Source organism: Conger conger, chromosome 2, assembly GCF_963514075.1.
Source record: "Conger conger chromosome 2, fConCon1.1, whole genome shotgun sequence".
Classification (NCBI taxonomy): Eukaryota; Metazoa; Chordata; class Actinopteri; order Anguilliformes; family Congridae; genus Conger; species Conger conger.
This window is the reverse complement of record NC_083761.1, coordinates 74,243,834-74,268,607: the sequence shown is the minus strand read 5'-3', so window position 1 is coordinate 74,268,607 and position 24,774 is coordinate 74,243,834. Positions and strand designations below refer to the sequence as shown.

Below are 24,774 nucleotides of genomic sequence, written 5' to 3'. Positions count from 1 at the left end.
TACGTAGCTTACGAGTAAGTCTGTTTTGTCCGTTAACATTTAAATTCACCATGCTAGCGCCGTAGTTTTGCATAAAGCCTACTGTGAGGTTCGCATTTCAGCAAACTGTATAACAATAGTTTACTCCCGTGCGCAATGCTAACAATTAGCAAGCAAATAATCAAATATTTCAGTCAAACGCCAAAACTCATTATGCAAAAACAATGACAGTGCCCTATAAATTAACCTTAAATGCAGCTCTTTGTAACGCATTTCAAGTTTAAATTGACAAAATATTGAAACGCATTACAATTAGCTGCATCTAGATCCTTTTCAACAAATGTAAGAGTGGATTGAAAATGGACAAAATTTTGCCTAGGAAAAATATGAATGTATAAAAGTAAAATAGGCCTATATATAATGTGTATTTAGTCAATGTTTTGGTGTGGTAAATAGATATTGCTCCTTTCAGTACATGTTATAGCCGCTTGTGCTGTTATGTCCTCATTTGTTGGTCCTATAGAATCCCTGTGTATAATTGCAAGTCAAATGAGCAGAAAGCGATATTCATGTTTTAAATAATTAATATTCTACATTCATTTAAGGGTTTTCAATCGTCCAGATCAATTCTCAGACAAGTACTGACTTCCTTTTAAAACAATGTAGGCCTATTAATCAACCTACCCCTTAAAAACAAAACCTTACTTAATCGGGAGAAATAAAACCCAAATTCATGGGAATTCCTCAGGACCAGGTTTGTGAACCCTTGCCCAAAAGCACATAGCAGGCAATCTGCCCTGATTAAATATTTCCTCCAATGTCATAAAGCGTTTTAATAAAAAAGGAGAACTTGTTTTAAACATAAAGCATAGTGTATTCTGTGGTACACCCTAAATGATTTGTTTGTATGAAGGGACTGTGTACAATTAAAGAGTTAAGATCAACACTTGAGTTTTGGTTATTTTTCTCAATTTACTCCAAATTAACATGTAAAAGTGATTTTGAAATTGGAGAGCATCTCACATGAATGACCGTTTCTTATAAAAATCGCTGGTATTTCCAGGCTAAATATGCTCACACTACACGCAGAGTCACAGGCTATGGCCAGAGGGGTCACACACTACACAAAAAATCAAATCACTTTGATATTCTCACAAGATTCGCAGACCTGTCTCTGGTTATTTGTGTCAATTTGATATTTATATTTTCTTTATTTCATTTTTGCATAAAGCCATGCAGATACAGGTCAGGAGCTTCAGTTAATGTTACATCAGCCATAAGGATGGGGACGAAATATGATCTAAGTGACCTTGACCGTGGAATAATTGTTGGTGCCAGAGACAGGGTGGTTTGAGTATCTCAGAAACTGCTGATCTGGGATTTTCATGTACAGCAGTCTCAAGAGTTTGCAGACAATGGTCCGAAAAAAACAAAAAAAACATTCAGTGAGCAGCAGTTCGGTGGGACTGTAAAGCTGATGTCCTCGCCAGGTCTCCCTTGAAAAATAGATGTTACGTCTCAAGGGACTTCCTGGTAAAATAAAGGTAAAATAAAACAACTAATAAAATAACCTAACAACAATATTCGTAATTCATACTCAGATTTGTATACAAGTGGCATAGCACATGTTCTGCATTTGTTTGAGTTTTTTTGTTCTTTTTTTTGCAAGCAGAAGATGCAAAAGTAATAAATTAGACATGTACACTCAGTGAGCGCTTTATTTGGTATTTTTTAGACTTCTTTTTTTGGACATATTAAGTATTCTGCTGCTGTAGCCTATCTTTTTAGAGGTGTGACATGTTGTGTGTTCAGAGATGCTCTTCTACATATCACTGTTGTAATACATGGTTATTCAGCTGATCCTGTTGACCAAGTCTGCATGCATGTATGCATTTAGTTGCTGCCACATTATTGGCTGATTAAATATTTGCATTGACAAGCTGGTGTACAGGTCTACCTAATAAAGTGATCACTGAATGTATTTTCGTCTTGTCGTGCATGTTGTAGTTTTGAAAAGTGTCCACTGGGTGGTAGATTTGTCATTGGGAGAGCATAGCAAGCATTACCGGTTTGCATCTGAGGATAGATGTGGAAATAACCTTTGCTATATTTCATGCAGCCAATGAAATAACATAAATGTAGCATAGATTATGATATTGTTGAAAAACAAACAGTAATCCACAAGATCAGGCAGGAATATGTGGGTTTGTCTTTTTGGTCCAGTCACTACGATGCTATCAATCAATGACACCAAACAATGATATGTCCAACAGGTTTATAAATAATGGCATGAGCAGAGTGAGACAGGTAGAGGAGACCCACAAAGCACTACTGTCTATAGCACTAGCATCCCGCAGTCTGCACTTCCAGCAGGTTCTCCAGTTTGCAATTTGGATCCAGCAGCAGACTGGAGAACATCTTCACTCCTGGGTAGTCAGGCCACACATCGTGGTCACTCTGCACTGGTGACTGAGAGGGGTTGGAATGGGGCACAGAAACTAAAGAAGTACAGCCATCCCTCTTGACAAAACAGCCTTAAAGCCACGAGAGGAACATCACAAAATGTTCTCTGACCATGAACGGGCCGAGTGCAAAATGTTGGCCGGATCTGCATAACCACACTGTCATATTACAGTCCTCCAACCTCTTTAGTCAGCAACCCCCGTTAACTATTACCAAGAATGCATCGCAGCACAGCATTCTATTTTCCAATTTTTTAGTCTACTTTTTCTTTTTTTATCGCTTTGGATTACGGCAGCCCAACTGTACTGGATATCTATCATCATTTCGGCGATCAGTTCAACCCTAATTTGGCAACCCTAACTTGATTCTACTAATTAGCTCAATGAGAACTCTAGCAGTTGAGCGAAGTTTTCTATGTAAGGTTTGAGAGCAAATCTACAGGATGGTAGATCTCCAGGAACAGGGTTGGGCAGCCCTGTCGTAGACAGTGGAGTCTACTAAGTAAAGGCAAAATAATGTAGGACTACTTTGTCGACACTGCAACTTGCATATTTCCAAGAATGGAAATGAACATCAAAACATCATAAATGTATCAATTCAAATCTGTGGAGAAAGATATTGATCTCACATAACTAGATTTTTTTCATACTGATGGAAGAGAATCCTTGCACTGTCCATTGTGCGAGTCTGCTGTGTAGCATGTTGAGCTTTCATATGTAAGAAGTTACACCAGGTTACATAGTCCCCCTTCACTAGTGCCCCAGTACTGCGTTGCGTCACTTGTTTGTCTGGGATTCAGTTCTTCGATTGCATCACTTACAAAAAATACATTGTGGTAATAGGAATAGGGGGGTACCTTTCTGTCCCCTCCCTTTGGTCCCTCCTCTGTTTTCAGTATATCTAATTGTCACAGAACACAAAGACACCCCTCCAACCCAACCCCGTTATAATGCTCCCCTTCAAATCCTACCCAACCAAATATCAACCAATGGTGACAATGTATCCTACAGTTTTGACAAGTGCCATCATATGGACCGCAATCCATTGGCCCCACGATGGACCTTCTCATTGGCTACAGCCCAAAACTTTTATGGACCACACTTGAGTACATTTGTATATATTTACAAGAACAGGCACTATACTCACAGTATCATAAGCCTTTGCGACACAGGATATTAGGATACAGTAACCTACCGGCTGTCTGAACTTGAAGAAACTGTGGAAGTATCTCGGGTAAGTTTCCTATTATTTCTTTCAGACTCTACTGCATCCATATGATTTTTCATGTCTTATAGTGTGTTAGGTCTGGATAGATCAAATCAAATTATGTGTGAAAGACTTCTGGGGACTGTAATATGGTAGCCCTAAAGGGCATTTCTTGTCTTCTGGGGACACTGCCTTATTCAGCTTGGGAAAATGGGCTCCTTCTTCTGAGAGTTGCCTTCGTGCTGTGTTCCCTGTGAGAGTTCCCTCTGCCCTGGGAAACTGCCTCCATTCTTGGAAAACCACCCCTGCCCTGGGAAGCATCCAGGGGAGCAGTGAGTTTCCCATATTCACAAGGCAGCAGCAGAGTTGAGGCAGTGTTTCCAGAAAACAAAGAGTACCCTTCAGAGCCACTATACTCTTTTGCTAGGCTAGACAAATGCTACAAAACAGGTTATTAATTTCCATTATGCATCAAATTAGAAATATTTAGTAATGCATAAGGAAAAAAAAAAAAACTATTAACTGTTATCATTAGAAATATAAGAATGATATAATTTGGCCATGAAGACATTTAAAGTGGTGAGGATCATTGTACTACACTGTTGAGGCCTGACCATGTCTGATTTTCCCTTTCCATTGTAAGGACCCATAAAGGGGGCAACATTAAAACTCAAGTCTGCTGGGTTAATTAAACCCAAAACTAAAATGAACACGTCTGTCATCAACTACAGCCTACCACTCAAGCACCCCTCTTCAGGGTCCGGTCACCTGCCCTGGTACATGTTTGATGTGTGCAAAGAGAGACCCAATGCATTTGTGTTCTACTACCTGGTCAAGGTCTTCAACCTTGTAGTGGGCGTTCCTGCTAACATCATGGTGATGTGGCAGGTGGCCAGGAAGAAGAGCGACTCCTCCACCTCCGACATCTTCATCTTTAACTTGGCCATCATCGATACATACTTCTGCCTGATGACCCCTATCGAGCTAGTTAACCGTCTAGTGCTCAACGACGGGAACATATGGTACTTCCAGCGATTTGCCTACGGGATGAAGGACACCACCCCACTTTTTCTCACCTGCATTTGCCTTGACCGCTATGTGGCAGTGGTCCACCCGATTGTGTTCACCAGCATCAGGGACAACAAGATCAGGGTGGCCGTTGCCATACTGGTGTGGGGGCTCATGCTGGCCTGTGCCCTAACCAAGTGCATTGTGGGGGAGGACAGCACCATCAATGTCTTCACCGGGCTGATCCTGGCTACCTTCACCATCATGGTCTTCTGCAACCTCTCTATCATCTGGAATCTGAGGAAGTCGGTCATGGGCAAAGAGAAAATCCACCCGATGAAGAAGAAAGCCCTCACAACGGTTCTCATTGCCCTGGCCATCATAGTCTTTAACTATCTGCCCCCAGTGGCTCTTTTCCCCTTCACAGCATACTACAGCTTCCTGGAATTCAAGTGTCAGATCAGCGTGATTGTCTTCTCCTTCATGGACCTTAGCTCCAGCATCGAACCCCTGCTCTACGTGTCTAAGATGGAGCGGCCGCTATGCCTCGACAACCTCCCCTGCAGCTGCTGCCAAAGCCCTTCCAAAGAGCCAGAAACGTAAGCACATGAGCTGTATCCACGTATCTGTATCCACATATCCACGTATCTGACAAATAACATTTGAATGATGGGCAAATGGTTTGGATGCCCTTAGTTGCAAGAAAAATGTTTTGGGTGGTAAAATACCCAACATTTCATTTGTTTGGTTGAGCGATAATCAATATAACTATGCCTATATATCTCAATATTCATCGTAGGCTGTATGGAGCATATCAATACCTAAACGCAAAGTAGCCTATGAATCATTGAAATGTTTGAATGTTTGAATGTTACTTATTGTTTGAAAATAAACAAATCAGAAGCATGTTGAATGTAAAAATGGGACATAGATTACGCTATACTAACATCTAAGTCCCTTTGTCCGTTACGATTTATTGTGCTAGCGAGTTTTCCTTTAAATAATGCGGCCTCTTTTCGGGACCATCTGTGTGTCATACCGACTGTTGTGTGCCATGCTAACATTTAGCAATTGCAAACAGCAAAATTAAATTATTTTAGTCAGCAAAAATGAGATTGTATATCCAAACACAGTGACAGTCATATATATATTAACCTAAATGCAGCTCTTTCAATCTACCAGTGGTTATTTCATTAGGTTGTGCATTGCTTAGTTAAAAACCAACCAAATTGTAGCATCTACACACACACGCATATATATATATAAGCTGTACAGTTATTGTTTTGCTTAATAGCACGTCAAAATGCCGCACGTTATTTTAGTGGGAATAGTTTATATTTTATATTTTTGCATAAAGTACTGAGCAAAAGTCTGAGACGACCTACATTTTCATAAATTTGGTCCGAGATGTACATTTATTCTGCATTAGTGTCAGTAGAAAAGATATAAATTATAAAATTATAAAATCTAGCATGTTTAAGACTTTAAGTCAGATAGTTAAAGACTTTTGCCCAGTACTGTATTTCTAATAAAGGTTTTAGCCTCAAATCTTTACAACCTAACGATCGCATGACAGTTGGATAGGGTTTAAATCAATAGGGAAAATGTCAGTAAGGAATTAATGACACAAATGTATTCCTGTGCTTTGATTGCTGTTCTGGGACTTGTTTACCCGTCTTGCTGCTCAGGACTCAAGTTTTCCTTTGTTTGTCCTGTAGAAACACATGTGGCAATGCCACATACTGAGCTTCACAATTAATGCCTAAACATATCTTAATTAGCTATTAAATTCAAATCCCTTTGGGATTAATTAATGGTCAACAGGCTTCCAAACTGACACCAGAGACAGATGAGGTAAACTTTACAGGAGATGAATTCTGTAAATAAACTGTTTAATTGAATTCAAATCCATACAGTTTGCACAATGCCACAGAGACCGACCGGCTTCATCCATTGTATGAAAGCAGACTTGTATGTGCATAATGTATAGATACAGTGTTGAAATAGGATACTGCATAGTAAACATATTTTATAAAAGTAAATTAAATGTAATGTGTATTCAGTCAATGTCCTTGTCTGGTACATTTTGATCAAACAACTTTTTAAATGCAAAATTATGGAACTTAAACATAACCTTACTTAATCAAGAGAAACAACCAGAAGACAGGGGAATTCCTCAGGACCAGGTTTGTGAACCCTTGCCCAGCAACACATAGAAGGCAATCTGCCTCCAGACAATTACACATTTCCTACAATGTCAAAAAGTTAAACAATGTTAACAATGCTAAACATGATGCAGAGTGTACAATTCTATGGTTATTCAATAATTTTTTGTTTGTTTGAGCTGGATTGTGTACTATTAAAGAGTTAAGGAAAACATTTAACTTGACTTTTGATTATTTTTCAGAATGTCTCCTGTGATTTATACACATTTAGCTACACTAAATAAGGGTGTGCGGGTGCAAGAAGCATCACGTTAAAGCATTTAAATGAGGGAACGAGAAAAGCCAAAAGCCTGCTGATAATAAGAACACCATCTACATACAGTCTGGATTCAGTATTTCCCATCCAATAATAAAATGTAACCTTCATATAATAACTTCATAATAACTATCTTAAACAAATGGGAAATATTCACAAAAACACTTTCATCATCATTTGGCCCCTGTCTTGCAATATAGGAGCAATGTTGTTTTTGCTTGTCCTTCAGCGTAACATAATACATACACATATACACTATGTGCATAAATGTGGAAATTCAAGACCGTTTTATTGTAATTTTTTCTATCAGTGGAAAGGATTCACCTTCATCCTGTGGTTCTTGGCAAAAATGTAAACCTGTATACGAGAAGTAGCAGCAGTCAGCAGCAGAGCGCGTTAGTTTCAGTCGCTCCAGAACTAAGACTGGGTAATTCTGGCGTGCAGTTCTGCGAGGCTCTCTGGGCTGGCAGCAGGCCCGTTGGAGGAACTGACATACCCGGGGTAAACAGGGTAGAACTGAGGAGGATGACAGATGGGGGGCTGGTCACCAGGAGGAGGGAGCAGGGGAATAAGCTTGGCGTGGGCGTAGTCGATCTCAAAGCCTTCAAAGATGAGAGCCACGGCCCAGGCCTCCAGGCCTTTCTGCAGCAGCTGAGCCACCTGGCGGCTGGCCAGGGCCAGGGCCCGGTAATCCCCCTCCTCCAGGCTGAAGATGTCGCTGGTCAGCGGCCGGCGCGGCACCACCACAGTCCGGCCGGGCGAGCCGGGGAAGGGGGTGAGGAACGCCACGTGAGCGCGGTCCTCCCACAGCCGCCACTGCTGCTCCTGCCCCCGCACGATGCGCGAGAACAGGCCGTCGTGGCCGGGCTCCCCCAGGAAGACGTAGCTGGGGGGCGCGCCGGGGTCGGGGAGCTGCGCCCGCACCCTGGCCCTCACCCGCTCCAGCTCCTCGTCCGGCCAGCGGGGCCCGCTTTTGGAGCTGCAGTAGCCCGGGTCGTGGGGCTGGAAGTCCTCCTCCGGGGCCAGGTGCGGCCTCCAGTCGGGCCGGAGCCCGTGCAGAGGCAGCACCCGTACGTGGGCCGGCTGATCGCGGTGAGGCCTGTGCACCAGGGCACACCGGCGCACCCCCAGCCGCTCCCGCAGGAGGGCCGCCACCGCCCGCGCCCCCAGCAGCAGGCCCAGGAAGTCCTGCTCAGCCAGCTGGAAGATGCTCTGGGCCCCGCAGGAGGCCTTCGGGGCCACAATGGTGGCTCCAGGGGTCCAGGGGGAGGGATGCAGGTACGCCACCAGCTCTTTCGTTTCCCAGATGACATGCTTTTGGTGGACAGCACAACTCAGGGAAGCCATCCTGGAAGAGAAGCCCTTTGTAAGAACAATTATGATGGTTTTGTTACAAAATGCGAGCTGAACATAATGTACTGTGGGAGAAATATTTTACTTAGGAAGGCAATGGGTTTATTCGAGTGGTAATACGAGTCCAATTCATCACCGAGACTAGGCAGGTTTGAAACCATTGAAGACCGCAACCAGAGAATCTTGATTCCAGTTTGAGATCATAGCATTGTTTTTCAAAGGATTACACCACGTTTCCATGTGTGAAACTGCCAATTCTCATACTGAACCAGATCTGTGCCATTTTGTTTTCGTAATCAGATATGTTTTGAATGTCTTCTTTTACTTCACATTGTAATATTAACTCGAAAAGTGTTAGTTAACCATTACATACTCATATGGATACTTACATATTGTGAGCAAATATTTTTAGTTTGTAGTTTTCTAAAAACCGAATCTTCATGTTGCCCAATGATTTCCAGGCCTCAAAAGAACTACAAACATGATCGGAAATGTTCGCATAAAGCTACGTTTTTCAAGTCAGATACACATTATTTATATTTTTCATCTGCAACGGAATTAATGCAAGTTTCACACTCTGAGGCAGATTCCAAGACGAAGAAAAATGACTCCGAATTGCAAGCGAAGCCGAGACTAATCATCCGTATACTATCTGCGTAACGTTACACTCACGTGAGAAATATGAGAAAAATAGGTCTGCTTGGTTGACAAGCGATAGGTTTTCTCGCGTAGGTCCATTTATTTACCGTAACTCACCTTCTTACAATTGTGGAAAACAAGTACCAGGTTTTTTGCCTTTAAACGGAGGTACTGGCTCCCAGACAGCACTGAAATAAGAATTCTGCTTTTGAAACCGAAAGTAGTTCGACACAAAAGTTGCCTTCATGTTACGCGCATTGAGACTAGAGCGCAGGCAGCCTACAGCAGCCCAGATTCGACAGGAGGTCTGCACAGACCTCATACAGCTATCTGCGATTCTGTAACATCAACAGCATTATTACGGATTTGTTTTTGTGACTAATTTCTGCGTGCACGAGGCGACGCTTTCAGCGCGTGAAAAACACTGCGCTGAAATCTGGCACAAAATCTACACAACAAAATAACTCCGTACTACTCACTGCAATATTTTCTCCTAGGTTTGGTAAAAGCTCCTTTTACTTTATCCTCATACATTATGGTCTAGTTCCCATGTCCATATGTATCATTTATTATTTATTTGAGTGTATTCCCCCCCCCCCACATCTCAGTAGTTATTTTCAGCTTCCAATAGCCTTTTTCCCAATACAATTTTCTCCATTGTATACAAAGTAAGAACGAGTCATGTTAACCCATATATACAAGTAGAGTGTTATATCAATTCAGAAGCACTCTTGTGTAATTAATACAAAAAAAATTGCACTCAGTAGTTAAAAGTGTGATTTTGTATGGACTGACACTTTCCCTAAAAACAACTCAGGTCTGCAGTTTTATGAACGCCTTAGTTGTTGAAGGTACACACTTACTCAGGAAGTGCAAAGAGGTGTGCCTTTGGAATGTTACTGAGCAAGATGGTTGCCCTTGGGACCACAAACTTACACTTCCATATCAATCCTGCCTGAACCTGTTGGCTTTCTTGCTCTTCCAGAAAAAAAAAAGAGAAAAAGGCTTTCTCTCATTTGAAATCAGTTGTAATTTATCTTGCACTGCTCTCATTAGTATTTACTTGTAATCTTATCATTGTATTAAGGAAGATAAAATAACTCCGTACTACATTGGGTCCACAGACCTGAGCCAATTTATTGTACAATTTATTTTAGGCTTACCTAAAGAGATGAAATTGTGTTCTGTTTTTGTATTATAAAAGTATAGTGCAATATTTTCTCCTAGGTTTGGTAAAAGCATCTTTTACTTTATCCTCATACACTATGGTCTAGTTACCATGTCCATATGTATCATTTATTATTTATTTGAGTGTATTCTCTTCTTTAATTATTTGATCTTTTTGTCAAGTGTACACTCACTGAGCACTTTATTAGGTATTTATTAGACTTTTGTTTTCTTACTTATTGGTCTTCTGCTGCTGGAGCCTATCCACTTAGTGGTTTGACACATTGTGTGTTCAGAAATTCTCTTCTGCATACCACTGTTGTAATGTGTGGTTATTTGCATTACTTTCACCTTCCTGTCAGCTTTGACCAGTCTGGCCCTTCTCCTCTGACCTCTCACATTAACAAGGTGTTGCTGCCTGCAGAACTGCTGCTCACTGGAGGTTTTTAGTTTTTCTTCTTTTTATGGTGTTCATGAAGAAGGCCCTTCCATTAGAGTCATTCAAAAAAAGGTCAAGGTTTCATACAAGGCAGTGCAAAGCACCATTCAATGGTTCAAGCAGACTGGCAGTATAAAGGACAGGTTAAGAGCAGGAAGACTTCGAGCAACAACAAAATCAGAAGATAAGAGATTGACACTCAGTAGTAACAGGAATCGAAGGCTTACAGCACCTAAAATATGTGAAAATTTAAACAGAGAAATTCCTGTGTCAGAATCAATTGTAAAATGCTGTGTTAAATTCTGACCCTACCATCTGCATGTTACAGCAGAGCATTGTTCCAATTGTGCAGTTTTGGTGAGCCTGTGCCCACTGTAGCCTCAGTTTCCTGTTCTTAGCTGACATGAGTTGAACTCGTGTGGTCTTCTGCTGCTGCAGCCCATCCACTTCAAGGTTTGACATGTTGTGTGTTCAGAGATGCTCTTCTGCATATCACTGTTGTAACACACAATTATTTGAGTCACCTTCCTGTCAGTTGAACCAGTCTGGCCCTTCTCCTCTGACCTCTCTCATTAGCAAGCCATTTTCACTCACAGAACTACCGTTCTACTACTGGGTTGTTTTTGTTTTTGTTTTTTGCACCATTCTCATTAAACTGTACACTGTTGTGTGTGAAAATCCTATAAGATCAGCAGAAGTTCCTGGAATCACCTCGTCTGATATCAATGATCACTTTACGGTCAAAATCACTAATATTACATTTCTTCCCCACTCTGATACTGCCACATGATTGGCTGATTAGCTATTTGTATTACCAAGCTGTGTACAGGTGTACCTAATAAAGTGGAGTGTATATTTATCAAGTCCTGTATGACAAGTGAATTTGACCACTCAGCAACCCTTAAAGTATTCACATGCACAAGATTTGTAGAATGGCGGCACGGATGGTGCAGTGGGTAGCACTGCTGCCTCACAGTAAGGAGGTCCTGGGTTTGAATCCCCGTCAGCCAGGGCCTCTCTGTGTGGAGTTTGCATGTTCTCCCCGTGTTTGCGTGGGTTTCCTCCGGGTACTCCGGTTCCCTCCCACAGTCCAAAGACATGCAGGTTAGGCTGATTGGAGTGTCTAAATTGCTCATAGGTATGAGTGTGTGAGTGAATGGTGTGTGTGCCCTGCGATGGACTGGCGACCTGTCCAGGGTGTATTCCTGCCTTTCGCCAAATATATGCTGGGATAGGCTCTAGCCCCCCTGCGACTCTGTTCAGGATAAGCGGGTTAGGATAATGAATGAATGAAGATTTGTAGGAAGGAACTGGACCCCCCTCACCCAAATGAACAGCCACAGACAGGCCCATGATAAGCTAGGCATTTATTATTAAAACTGGAATGATTCTCATACTCAATACGTTTTCACAGGAAGCAGAAAGCAGAGCAGCCAATCAGCAGCCCAGAAAGGGAATGCCTGAGCCTTTATTGCATTATAATCCTGTTGACCATGACGTCTCCAACCATTGAAAGGAATTCATAGTGGTTATCACACATACGGTTGGGGAACTCGATCATTTTTCCATTATGGAGATTAATGTAAAATTTTTCGTTGGTGAAGGAAATGGTGATCTGGGAGAGAGAGAAGGAGAGATCATAAGAAATTTTGGTAGAGATAAGCTGCCAAATAACACAGTTATCACAAAGAACACACTACAATACAGACTGCAGTGAAAGTCAATCAAATGACATGCTCACAAGAGATCTGAGAAAAAATGTATACAAAAATACATACATTACTACGTGTCTGTTATCTGCATGTTTATGTTTTTTTGTTAATAGTTATTATATAATAGAAATGTACAAAAGTTTGATAATAAGTGCTGTGGATGATGCCATTTTGGAGGCTCTGAAAAACAGCTGAACCTCTTGACCTCTTGTCTGCATGCTTTTATGCATTTAGTTGCTGCCACAAGATTGGCTGATAAAATATTTGCATTAAAAAGCTGGTGTACAGGTCAACCTAATAAAGTGATTACTGAGTGCATATGAACTGACTTTTTCATTCCAATATGAATTGGCAATAACTAATGTTGTTAAGATTAATTAATGATGGACAAATACATTAACAGAGCTTTACAGTTTTATACAATCACTTCGACACTAATCTCACAAGCTTGTGCTAAATTTTCAAAACCTTAGACACAACACTCAAATTGGTAAGCACTTGTAACACAGCCTGCATTGTGCATTCATATCTTTGAAGAAATCTTGCACTCCCAAACTCATTGGTTTAAATTAATCATTTTTCATGAAATGCGATAGGAACATTTGTTTAGATCGCCCACACAAAAGATAGCTATAGATTCACTGTTTTGTTGTTTTTACAATACTTTACTATAGCATGAAAAAATACTTGATACATGTTTCAATATGGTCTTTTTCTGGTTCTAAAAAAAGTAGAAGACTGAAAAAAATCAGAATACTGTAAAATAACTCTGTATCAAAAAATGCTTGTTTGCAATTTTAAACAAAAACTGTGAAACAAACCCACAGTATGTTATAATTATATATATATATATTTTTTTTTACAGTATTCTGATTTGTTCAATGATTCCACTCTCTTCTACCAATTCCACTATTCCCTTTATTCCCTGAAACATGTATCAAGTATTTTTTCCTGCTATAGTAAAGTATTGTAAAAACAATGAAACAGTGAATCTATAGGTATGTTTTGTGTGGGCGATCTAAACAAATGTTCCTATAGTATTTAATGAAAAATTGTAACATACTATGCAAGTGCTTTTCATTTAGTGTCTTCCTGTCCCAGGCCTCACCTCAAACTCCTGGCCTGCCTCAAAGGGGAAGTTTTTCTCTCTTTGTTCCTCTTTCCACGAACCTTGCTCAAGACTGTTCATGACGATGGTGCGTAGTTCACCAAAATAATTGAAGCGGAAGTCAAAGTGCAGCGCAACATCATTCTCAGCGTGGCCCACATCGATCGTGAAACTGGGAGAGGAAGGAGAGGTCAACAATGGAGGAAAACCAGCAGAATGCAGTAAGGGAGGATGAAGACTGGAACTGGGCAGGAGCATAACCAGGCCTTATGGAGATGACTCACCGAATCGGATCGGGTTTTGGGACACCTCTGATCTTCAGTTCCATTCCTGACTTGAACGACATGTTTTCACCTTCACAATCTGTTTAAAACCGAAGAGAAAAATCCTGAAAACGCTCATAATGGCTTTCTATACAAACCACTTGTACACTTGCCAGTGTCACAAGTTTTTCTATCATATTTCCTCATGCTCCTGTATGAGAACAGAAAAACATATGGCTGAGATATTATCATGCCTCTGTGTTTTTCATGTTGAGATACACAAGCTTATGAAGAGGCAGTCCTGAGATCAGTCAGAAATAAAAGTGCAACTCAGTATTGTATTTGATTCTTCCCTTGTCCATAAAAGGATTCTCAGTTTGGATACTATTTTAAACGGTCAGTTGGGTCCAAGTTGGTCCCTCTGGGGACGTGGTGGAGAAAATAATGCTGGCAGAAGCACTGTAGATCATGGACAATGTCTCCCACCTCCTCCATGACATGACAGTCAGGCAAAACAGCACCTTCAGCAATAGACTAATCCAACCCCGGTGTACAAATGAGCACAACAAGAGATCACATCCACCATAATTTATCTGCTTTTATTATAATGTATCTGCCTCTAATCCAACCCCGGTGTACAAATGAGCACAACAAGAGATCACATCTACCATAATTTATCTGCTTTTATTATAATGTATCTGCCTCTGCCAGAGCATTGGACTCTGACCTGTGTGTGGACTGAATTACATTTTTATTCCATTTGCACTTTGCACCTGCTGCTACCATTCTGTACTATATTTGTATTTGTGATCTAATTATTAATGGCATCTTTTGTTGGTTTTAATGTGTGTTATTGTGCTTTTAATGTCTGTCAATCCATCTATCTATATCTATCTTGTGTGCAAGACACAAGTACACATCGCTTCCTGTGCTAAAGTATATTTTATTTTAAGGTTTTCTGTGTTCACTGAAACGTAGAAAGTGTGAAACTTGCCTAACTTGCATGGATGAGACAGCATGACTGAAAGAAAAACCCCAAATGCAGAGCAGTATTCTTTTTGTGTCTTTTGTTGCAAGATATTTATTTGAGCAGTCCTAATAGTCTAATATACAGTACTGTGCAAAAGTCTTGGGCACCTGTATAACATTCTGTACAGATAAGATTCTTTCAAAAATAATTCAATGAAAGGTCCTAAATAAACATACTATACATCTTACATTACATTTGAGTAAATTGGCAGAATAGTTAAAAACTGAATGAAATCAATATTTTTTGTGACCACCCTTCAGCGTTAAAACTGCATCACTTCTCTGAGATCTGCAGTTCTGTAAGAAGGTTTTTCTGTAGGGAGGTTGTTCCAAGCATGTCGGAGAACTTGCCACAGTTCTTCTGCAGACTTTGGTTGGCTCCTTGATCACAAACAGCCTTGATCAAGTTTTTATGTAAAAAGTATTCAATTGTTTGCAGTAATATTTTACTTTAAAAAATTAAATCCAAAAATGTATCTGTAAAATTTAATCTTTCGGAAAATGAATATTAGGAAATCTCAAATGTGTTTTTATTTTATACTAACACACACACACAAAATAGACATATATATAATAAAGCCTAGGGTGCCTAAGACTTCTGCACAGTACTGCATGTGACAAATCGTTCTTCAAAAACACCATTCACAGCATTTAATTATGTTTGTTTGTTTCTTTATTTCTTTAACAAAATATAAAATCATCTTTTCTGACACTCACCTCAACACTTCAGTTGCTGATTTGAGTCCTCATATGGCTTTGGTTAAAATGAAAGTAAAATGTAAGGCGTGATATTTATGCATCAGTGTGACAAAGTCTTAACCAATCAAATTGAAAAGTGCAGTGGGACACCCTGTTGCATCCTTTTTAAGGTACATGACTGGAACCAGGTCAGTGGTTCAATCCCCGGTGTTGCCGCAATAAGATTTGCACAGCTGTTGGGCCCTTGAGCAAGGCTAAACATTTTGAAACATGAATCAAGTATTTTTTCCTGCTATAGTAAAGTATTGTAAAAACAACTAAACAGTGAAGCTATAGGTATCTTTTGTGTGGGCAATCTAAACAAATGTTTCTATCGTATTTAATGAAAAATTTGGAATTAGAACCAATGAGTTTGGAAATGCAAGATTTCTTCAAAGATATGAATGCACAGTGCATGTTTTTGAACAGGTGAACAGGTAGTGCTGCAGCCACACAGCATGGAGGTCCTGGGTTTGAATCCTGGTCGAGGCAGTTTGAGGTGAGGCCTGGGACGATGGTGTCTTGTTCCCCAAGATAATTGAAGCGGAAGTCAAAGTGCAGCATCATTTTCGGCGCAGCCAACATCAATTGTGAAACTGGCAGAGGAAGGAGAGGGAGGGAAACCAGTTGCTGACAATGGGAAACCAGTCACATTGAAATGTAAAAAATATAGAGAATTGGGCTGGGACAAAAGTCTGGTCCATATGAAGTCAAATGGTTTGTCAGGGATGTTTTTGATGTTAAAAAAAACTACTCATTAGAGGCTAATGTGGCGATGTGTTCAAAATGTACATTAATTTCTGATAACACCCACATAACCTTAGCTACAAGTAATTGCCTGACTTAATGTCTATAGCAGTGAGCATATTACTGTAATTACCAGTGTATGGCATGGCTTAGGTTTTAGACGGGAGATTTTGTTCCATTATGCAAAGTAGGGTGTCAAGAACTGAAGATATTACATAATCTGCTCACTACTCATGAGTATGCAACGCCTAAGTCAAATGACTCTGCCAATTTTGAAATGTTTGTACTTCTGCTATGTGGTGTCATTTCATCTGAAGTCACACTGCAGCGGTCCAAACATTCAGAGCTGTGGCAAACACTCCTACTCATTCTAGATTTAAAAGTACCAGCATCTGTCCCAAAGGGTTCAGCTTTATGCCTCACAAGAACAATCCCCTTAACTTTAGACAGTGTGTGGTATTTGGACATAGGACACTGACTAGCAGACAAAATGGACCACTGCAGGCATTTCCACTTGTAAATGCCCTGGTATATTACATTACATTACATTATTGGCATTTGGCAGACGCTCTTATCCAGAGCGACGTACAGTTGATTAGACTAAGCAGGAGGCAATCCTCCCCTGGAGCAATGCAGGGTTAAGGGCCTTGCTCAAGGGCCCAACGGCTGTGCGGATCATATTGTGGCTACTCCAGGATTAGAACCACCAACATTGCGTGTCCCAGTCCTTTACCTTAACCATTACGCTACAGGCCGCCTAACTAGTAAGCTAATGATTAGTGTGCATTACACACTGCTCAAAACAATTAAGGGAATGCTTAATCATCAAGGTGTTACACCAAGTCAGTTAAACTTCAGGGATATCAATCTGTCCATTTAGGAAGCACAAATTATTGTGAATAAATTTCACCTGCATTGGTGCAAATGGAAGTGACAACAGGTGCAATGGAGATGCAAAAGCAATACAACCCCCAAAAAGATAATGGTTTTGCATGTGGTAGCCACAGACAATTGCTGTCTCCTTATCCTTCCTGACTGATTCTTCTCTAGTTTTGTGTCCTGCTAGTGTCCTTGTCACTACTGGTAGCATGAGGCAGTACCTGCAGCCCAATCAGGTTGCACAGGTAGTCCAGCTCCTCCAGGATGGCACATCCATATGTGCGGTCGCAAGAAGGCTTGGAGGAGATATGAGGAGACTGGTGTTGGATACAAATGTGCAACACAATAACAGCTCTGCACAAGTGAGAGTCCAACAGCTTTATACAATACGCATATCGGGTGCAGTGCTTCCAAAGCGGAGAACAATGCCTTATACTTCATTACAGCTTATATACACATTCTGTAGCTGGGGAGAGTGGGGCAGTCCCTGCCTCCCTACTGTCAGCAGTTTGGATGAAATCCAGTGTGGCCCCCTCCTTTGTGATTGGGTGGGCTCCTGTCTTTCTGCAAGCTTGTGATGATATTTGAAACAAATGTTTCTGATTCTCTTATCTTACTAGTATTCATGCCCTATGACACATATTTGCTCACGTTGCTACAGTTCAGTGGAAATTTCCACTGGTAGACAGCTTCTCTCTGCACATTAGTAGAAGTGGGCACATATTAATGCTTAGCACAAATTACACAGTTAATGCCATAGGAGTTATATTTCGTGAGCCAATTAAAATTTTCCCACACTGGCCATTACACAAGGAGAGCTGGACAGGGCCATAGAAGGGCATCAACCCAACAGCAGGACCGAAACTCTTAAAGCTTCATGCCAAAAAGTATACCAATATGTATGCAGTCTATAATCAATGTATATCACATGTATGCTCCCTATTTACTCATATAATCAATATATAATCCAATGAACCTATATCATTAATTACAGATAAGCTTATGGAAACGCAAGAAACCACCGTGTCAACTGTAGAAAATGTAATCCAATTAACCTATGTCATTCATTACAGATGATCTTATGGAAACGCAAGAAACCACCATTAATCAAATGTTAAAGTACGATTAAGTATGCCTATATATTTTCAAACTGATTAGCTGCTAATTTCTGCCAGAAGTAGAGTAACCCATATGTAACCTGAATTGAATAAAATAATGTGTATGCTTAAGAAAAGTTGGAAAATACCGAATAACACCATGTTTTGCATGATTCATTTTTTATGATTCCTCTTTGTAACTGCTTGCAGGGCAGGATGCCTGGCATTGTGGGGGTGGGCTATCGATGTCAAAGACAGTTCACGTATGAACCGTGCAGGACAGGAAGTCTTGTGTGGTGGGGGTGGGCTAACTTTAGCAAAGATGGTAACTGGTAAATGGTTGGAATTTATATAGCGCCTTTATCCAAAGCGCTGTACAATTGATGCTTCTCATTCACCCATTCATACACACTCTCACACACCGATGGCGATTGGCTGCCATGCAAGGTGCCAACCAGCTCATCAGGAGCATTTGGGGGTTAGGTGTCTTGCTCAGGGACACTTCGACACAGCCCGGGTGGGGGATCAAACCGGCAACCCTCCGACTGCCAGACGACTGCTCTTACTGCCTAAGCCATGTCGCCCATAATACAGTTTGCAGAACTTATCATTTGGCCGATTGCCACAATGATGAATCATTGGGGCATGACAGAGATCAACTGGTATTTCTTATGAGGAGTTATGTTGAAAGAAGTGTATAAAATGTGTGTGAAACCAACAATCGAGGGTCAATTCTGCAGAATTGATCCGGCTTTGTGCACTTGTGCTAATAAAGTCTGATTTTCCTGAAGAGCTTGCTGCCGTGGTGTCTTTTCCCTCGTGAAGTTGTTTTTTGACAAATTATAGAAATTGGATTTAGAATCCTGTCGTTTCCTAGACACGACAGGAGCCCTACAAAATGACCTCCAATAGGCTACTGGTGTGCATGCTTCTGACCAAACTGTCAGAAACAGACTCCATGAGGGTGGCATGAGCGCCCAACGTCCTCTAGTGGGACCTGGGCTCACAGCCCAGCACCGTACAGCTCAATTGGCATTCGCGAGAGACCGCCAGAATTGGCAGGTCTACCATTGGTCCCCTGTTCTCTTCACAGATGAGAGCAGGTTCACACTGAGCACGTGACAGGCGTGAAAGAGTCTGGAGACGCCGTGGTGAACGTTATGCTGCCTGTAACATCATCCAGCATGACCGGTGGGTCAGTGATGGTCTGCAGAGGCCAACAGTGCCCTGACTGCTGTTAGGTACTGGGATGAAATCCTCAGACAGATTGTCAGACCTTACGCTGGTGTAGTGGGCCCTGGGTTCCTCTTGGTGCAGGACAATGCCCGGCCTCATGTGGCCAGTATGTAGGCAGTTCCAGGATGAGGAAGGCATGGATGCCATTGACTGGCCATCACGTTCGTTCCCCTGACCTGAATCCAATTGAGCACCTATGGGACGTTATGTATTGGTGCATCCAACGCCGCCAGACTGTCCAGGAGCTCACTGATGCCCTACCCTGACCAATGTCTGGAAGGAGAACCCCCAGGACACCATCCGCCGACTCATCAGGAGCATGCCCAGACGTTGTTGGGAGTGCGTACAGGCACGCAGGGGCCATACACACTGCTGAGTCACATTATGAGTTGCTGTGATAAAATTAACACAAGTTGGATCAGCCTGTGATTTCAATTTTTTACTTACATTTTTGGTGTGATTTTGAATCCAGCCATCAATTGGTTGACGATTTTGGTATCAACTTGAAACCAAAGTAAAGATTTTCAACTTGAATAAATCATTCAAGATCTGATGTATCCCTTCATTTTTTTTTTGAGCAGTGTAGTTACACAAGAATGGTCCCTCTGTTACAGTTACACAAGAATACTGAATTCTCAGATTATATTTGTAGGGCCACTCCCCATCTTTACCTAGGTCTTCAACCTTCCCAAATACTCACATGTCACCCCCCTGCTTACTTCCCTCCACTGGCTGCCTGTCATGGCTCGCATCAAATTCAAAACATTGGTGCTAGCCTTCCAAGCAGTTAAAGGGTCTTCCCCAGCTTATCTGCAAAAAATCATCAGACCCTACACCCCTGCCAGACCTCTTCGTTCAGCCTCCACAGGCCGCTTGGCACCTCCCCCTCTCAGAACCTCCACCTCACGCTCACGACTACTGTCTGTTCTGGCTCCACGGTGGTGGAACGAACTCCCCGTTGAGGTCAGAACTATAGAATCTCTCCCCACCTTCAAGCGCAAGCTGAAGACACACCTCTTCAAACAGCACCTCTCCCCATCCCTCCCTACCTCCCTGTGAACCTTAATTGTTGTCTCTGTGACTTGCTTTGTGTATCGGTATTTTAGTTGGCTAGGTAAGCAGTGTTTGGATAGTTAACTTTGGTGACTTTTGCTCTGTTTGTTTGTTTGTTCAAAATAAATAAATAAATAAATAAAATAAAAAATAATAAAATAAAATAAAAAAAAAATGGCCCTTGTCCTTATCTTTGTTGTACAGGTAGCAGTTGAAATTGTACTTACCTCTAGGGTCTTTCAGCGAACTTATCCCTGGTTATGGGTATGCACTTTGTTGTACGTCGCTCTGGATAAGAGCGTCTGCCAAATGCCAATAATGTAATGTAATGTAATGTACCTCAAATTAAAGGCACTGCACTTTTACCAAATATGAATAATTTCATTTCAAATCCAATGTGCTGGAGTAGAGCTGAAAGAACAGAAATTGTTCCTCTGCCCAAATGCTTAGATTACACAGTATATTGACACAAGGCCCAACATAACCCAGGTACTTTTTGGGTAATATTTAAAATTACAGGGTACATTCACATAAACTGAAGGAAGACGCCAAACTATTAATGAATTTCACTAGAGCTTTATTTGAAAACATAGAAAGCCTTTTTTATCACGCCAAGTATAGTAACCCATATGTAACCTGAATTGAATAAAATAATGTGTATGTTTGAGAAAAGTTGGAAAATACCGAATAACACCATGTTTTGCATGATTCCTTTTTTATGATTCCTCTTTGTAACTGCTTGCAGGGCAGGATGCCTGGCATTGTGGGTGTGGGCTATCAATGTCAAGGACAGCTCACGTATGAACCGTGCAGGACAGGAAGTCTTGTGTGGGGGTGGGCTAACTTTAGCAAAGATGGTAAATGGTTGGAATTTATATAGCGCCTTTATCCAAAGCGCTGTACAATTGATGCTTCTCATTCACCCATTCATACACACTCTCACACCGATGGCGATTGGCTGCCATGCAAGGTGCCAACCAGCTCATCAGGAGCATTTGGGGGTTAGGTGTCTTGCTCAGGGACACTTCGACACAGCCCGGGCGGGGGATCAAACCGGCAACCCTCCGACTGCCAGACGACTGCTCTTACTGCCTAAGCCATGTCGCCCATAATACAGTTTGCAGAACAGAAAGGACAGTTTGCAGAACAGCTGTATGCCTGTACAATGCCATAAGAACATCCATCCATCCATCCATTATCTGAACCCGCTTATCCTGAACAGGGTCGCAGGGGGGCTGGAGCCTATTCCAGCATACATTGGGCGAAAGGCAGGAATACACCCTGGACAGGTCACCAGTCCATCACAGGGCACACACACCATTCACTCACACACTCACACACTCATACCTATGGGCAATTTAGACTCCCCAATCAGCCTAATCTGCATGTCTTTGGACTGTGGGAGGAAACCGGAGTACCCGGAGGAAACCCACGCAGACACGGGGAGAACATGCAAACTCCGCACAGAGAGGCCCCGGCCGACGGGGATTTGAACCCAGGACCTCCTTGCTGTGAGGCGCAATAAGAACATTTATTTTTAAAATATAGCCTGTGATGCAAAATGTCATTTATTTTTGAGCGTTTGATACAACATGTCATGTCAATTATTTTTGACAAGAACACATTTGTGAAGGGCAGTTTGTATGCCTGTACGATGCGATAAGAACAATTACTTTCTTAAGAACGGCTGACAAAACAAAACATCATTTAAGTTCCGGCAATTATTTTTTAAGATCAAGCTGACAAAACAAACGGCATGTTTAAAGAAAACATTTATTTTTAGAGAATAGCATACAAAGCGAAATTATCATTTGGCTGATTGCCACAATGATGAATCATTGGGGCATGACAGAGATCAACTGGTATTTCTTAGGAGGAGTTATGCTGAAAGAAGTATATAAACTGTCAGAAACAGACTCCATGAGGGTGGCTTGAGCGCCCAACGTCCTCTAGTGGGACCTGGGCTCACAGCCCAGCACCGTACAGCTCAATTGGCATTCGTGAGAGACCGCCAGGATTGGCAGGTCTACCATTGGTCCCCTGTTCTCTTCACAGATGAGAGCAGGTTCACACTGAGCATGTGACAGGCGTGAAAGAGTCTGGAGACACCGTGGTGAATGTTATGCTGCCTGTAACATCATCCATTGATCCAGTGATTTTGAATCCAGCCATCAATTGGTTGACGATTTTGGTTTCAAGTTGAAACCAAAGTAAAGATTTTCAACTTGAATAAATCATTCAAGATCTGATGTATCCCTTCATTTTTTTGAGCAGTGTAGTTACACAAGAATGGTCCCTCTGTTACAGTTACACAAGAATACTGAATTATCAGATTATCTTTGTAGGGCCACTCCCCATCTTTACCTCAAATTAAAGGCACTGCACTTTTACCAAATATGAATAATTTCATTTCAAATCCAATGTGCTGGAGTAGAGCTGAAAGAACAGAAATTGTTCCACTGCCCAAATGCTTAGATTGCACAGTATATTGACACAAGGCCCAACATAACCCAGGTACTTTTTGGGTAATATTTAAAATTACAGGGTACATTCTCATAAACTGAAGGAAGACGCCAAACTATTAATCAGTTTCACTAGAGCTTTATTTGAAAACATAGAAAGCCTTTTTTATCAAGCCAAGTATAGTAACCCATATGTAACCTGAATTGAATAAAATAATGTGTATGCTTGAGAAAAGTTGGAAAATACCAAATAACACCATGTTTTGCATGATTCATTTTTTATGATTCCTCTTTGTAACTGCTTGCAGGGCAGGATGCCTGGCATTGTGGGGGTGGGCTATCGATGTCAAGGACAGTTCACGTATGAACCGTGCAGGACAGGAAGTCTTGTGTGGTGGGGGAGGGCTAACTTTAGCAAAGATGGTAAATGGTTAGAATTTATATAGCACCTTTATCCAAAGCGCTGTACAATTGATGCTTCTCATTCACCCATTCATACACACTCTCACACACCAATGGCTATTCGCTGCCATGCAAGGTGTCAACCAGCTCATCAGGAGCATTTGGGGGTTAGGTGTCTTGCTCAGGGACACTTCGACACAGCCCGGGCGGGGGATCGAACCGGCAACCCTCCGAGTGCCAGACGATTGCTCTTACTGCCTAAGCCATGTCACCCATAATACAGTTTGCAGAACAGAAAAGACAGTTTGCAGAACAGCTGTATGCCTGTACAATGCGATAAGAACATTTATTTTTAAAATATAGCCTGTGATGCAAAATGTCATTTATTTTTGAGTGTTTGATGGAACATGTCATGTCAATTATTTTTGACAAAAACACATTTGTGATGGGCAGTTTGTATGCCTGTACGATGCGATAAGAACAATTACTTTCTTAAGAACGGCTGACAAAACAAAACATCATTTAAGTTCCGGCAATTCTTTTTTAAGATCAAGCTGACAAAACAAACGGTATGTTTAAAGAAAACATTTATTTTTAGAGAATAGCATACAAAGCGAAATTATCATTTGGCCGATTGCCACAATGATGAATCATTGGGGCATGACAGAGATCAACTGGTATTTCTTAGGAGGAGTTATGTTGAAAGAAGTGTATAAAATGTGTATGAAACCAACAATCGAGGGTCAATTCTGCAGAATTGATCCGGCTTTGTGCACTTGTGCTAATAAAGTCTGATTTTCCTGAAGAGCTTGCTGCCGTGGTGTCTTTTCCCTCGTGAAGTTGTTTTTTGACAAATTATAGAAATTGGATTTAGAATCCTGTCTTTTCCTAGACATGACAGCGGCCCTACAAAATGACCTCCAATAGGCTACTGGTGTGCATGCTTCTGACCAAACTGTCAGAAACAGACTCCATGAGGGTGGCATGAGCGCCCAACGTCCTCTAGTGGGACCTGGGCTCACAGCCCAGCACTGTACAGCTCAACTGGCATTCGCGAGAGACCGCCAGAATTGGCAGGTCTACCATTGGTCCCGTTCTCTTCACAGATGAGAGCAGGTTCACACTGAGCACGTGACAGGCGTGAAAGAGTCTGGAGACGCCGTGGTGAACGTTATGCTGCCTGTAACATCATCCAGCATGACCGGTGGGTCAGTGATGGTCTGGAGAGGCCAACAGTGCCCTGACTGCTGTTAGGTACTGGGATGAAATCCTCAGACAGATTGTCAGACCTTACGCTGGTGTAGTGGGCCCTG

General features: G+C 41.6%; 3 protein-coding genes across 4 annotated transcripts; 1 reads left to right on the top strand and 2 right to left on the bottom strand.

The window, feature by feature from the left end:
• Window positions 1-4,353: 4,353 nt before the first annotated feature.
• On the top strand, window positions 4,354-5,259 carry LOC133121319 (somatostatin receptor type 2). The gene has a single exon (XM_061230522.1). It carries the CDS (start codon window positions 4,354-4,356, stop codon window positions 5,257-5,259), a length of 906 nt encoding a protein of 301 aa, XP_061086506.1.
• Window positions 5,260-6,527: 1,268 nt separating this feature from the next.
• On the bottom strand, window positions 6,528-9,474 carry LOC133122601 (uncharacterized). Of its 2 annotated transcripts, none has more exons than XM_061232653.1 (2): window positions 9,247-9,474; window positions 6,528-8,485 (listed from the first exon to the last, which is right to left on the bottom strand). In XM_061232653.1, the coding sequence occupies exon 2, from the start codon at window positions 8,482-8,484 to the stop codon at window positions 7,555-7,557; it is 930 nt and encodes a 309-aa protein (XP_061088637.1). In that variant the 5' UTR covers window position 8,485; window positions 9,247-9,474; the 3' UTR covers window positions 6,528-7,554. The 2 variants fall into 2 exon arrangements, with proteins under 2 accessions (XP_061088637.1, XP_061088636.1); XM_061232652.1 differs by lacking the exon at window positions 9,247-9,474 and adding an exon at window positions 8,880-9,127.
• A 2,610-nt stretch (window positions 9,475-12,084) lies between these two features.
• LOC133122795 (galactose-binding lectin l-1-like) lies at window positions 12,085-15,644 on the bottom strand. The gene is made up of 4 exons (XM_061232956.1): window positions 15,565-15,644; window positions 13,840-13,918; window positions 13,556-13,727; window positions 12,085-12,350 (listed from the first exon to the last, which is right to left on the bottom strand). Exons 2-4 carry the CDS (start codon window positions 13,899-13,901, stop codon window positions 12,204-12,206), a joined length of 381 nt encoding a protein of 126 aa, XP_061088940.1. The 5' UTR covers window positions 13,902-13,918; window positions 15,565-15,644; the 3' UTR covers window positions 12,085-12,203.
• Between the last annotated feature and the right edge of the window lie 9,130 nt (window positions 15,645-24,774).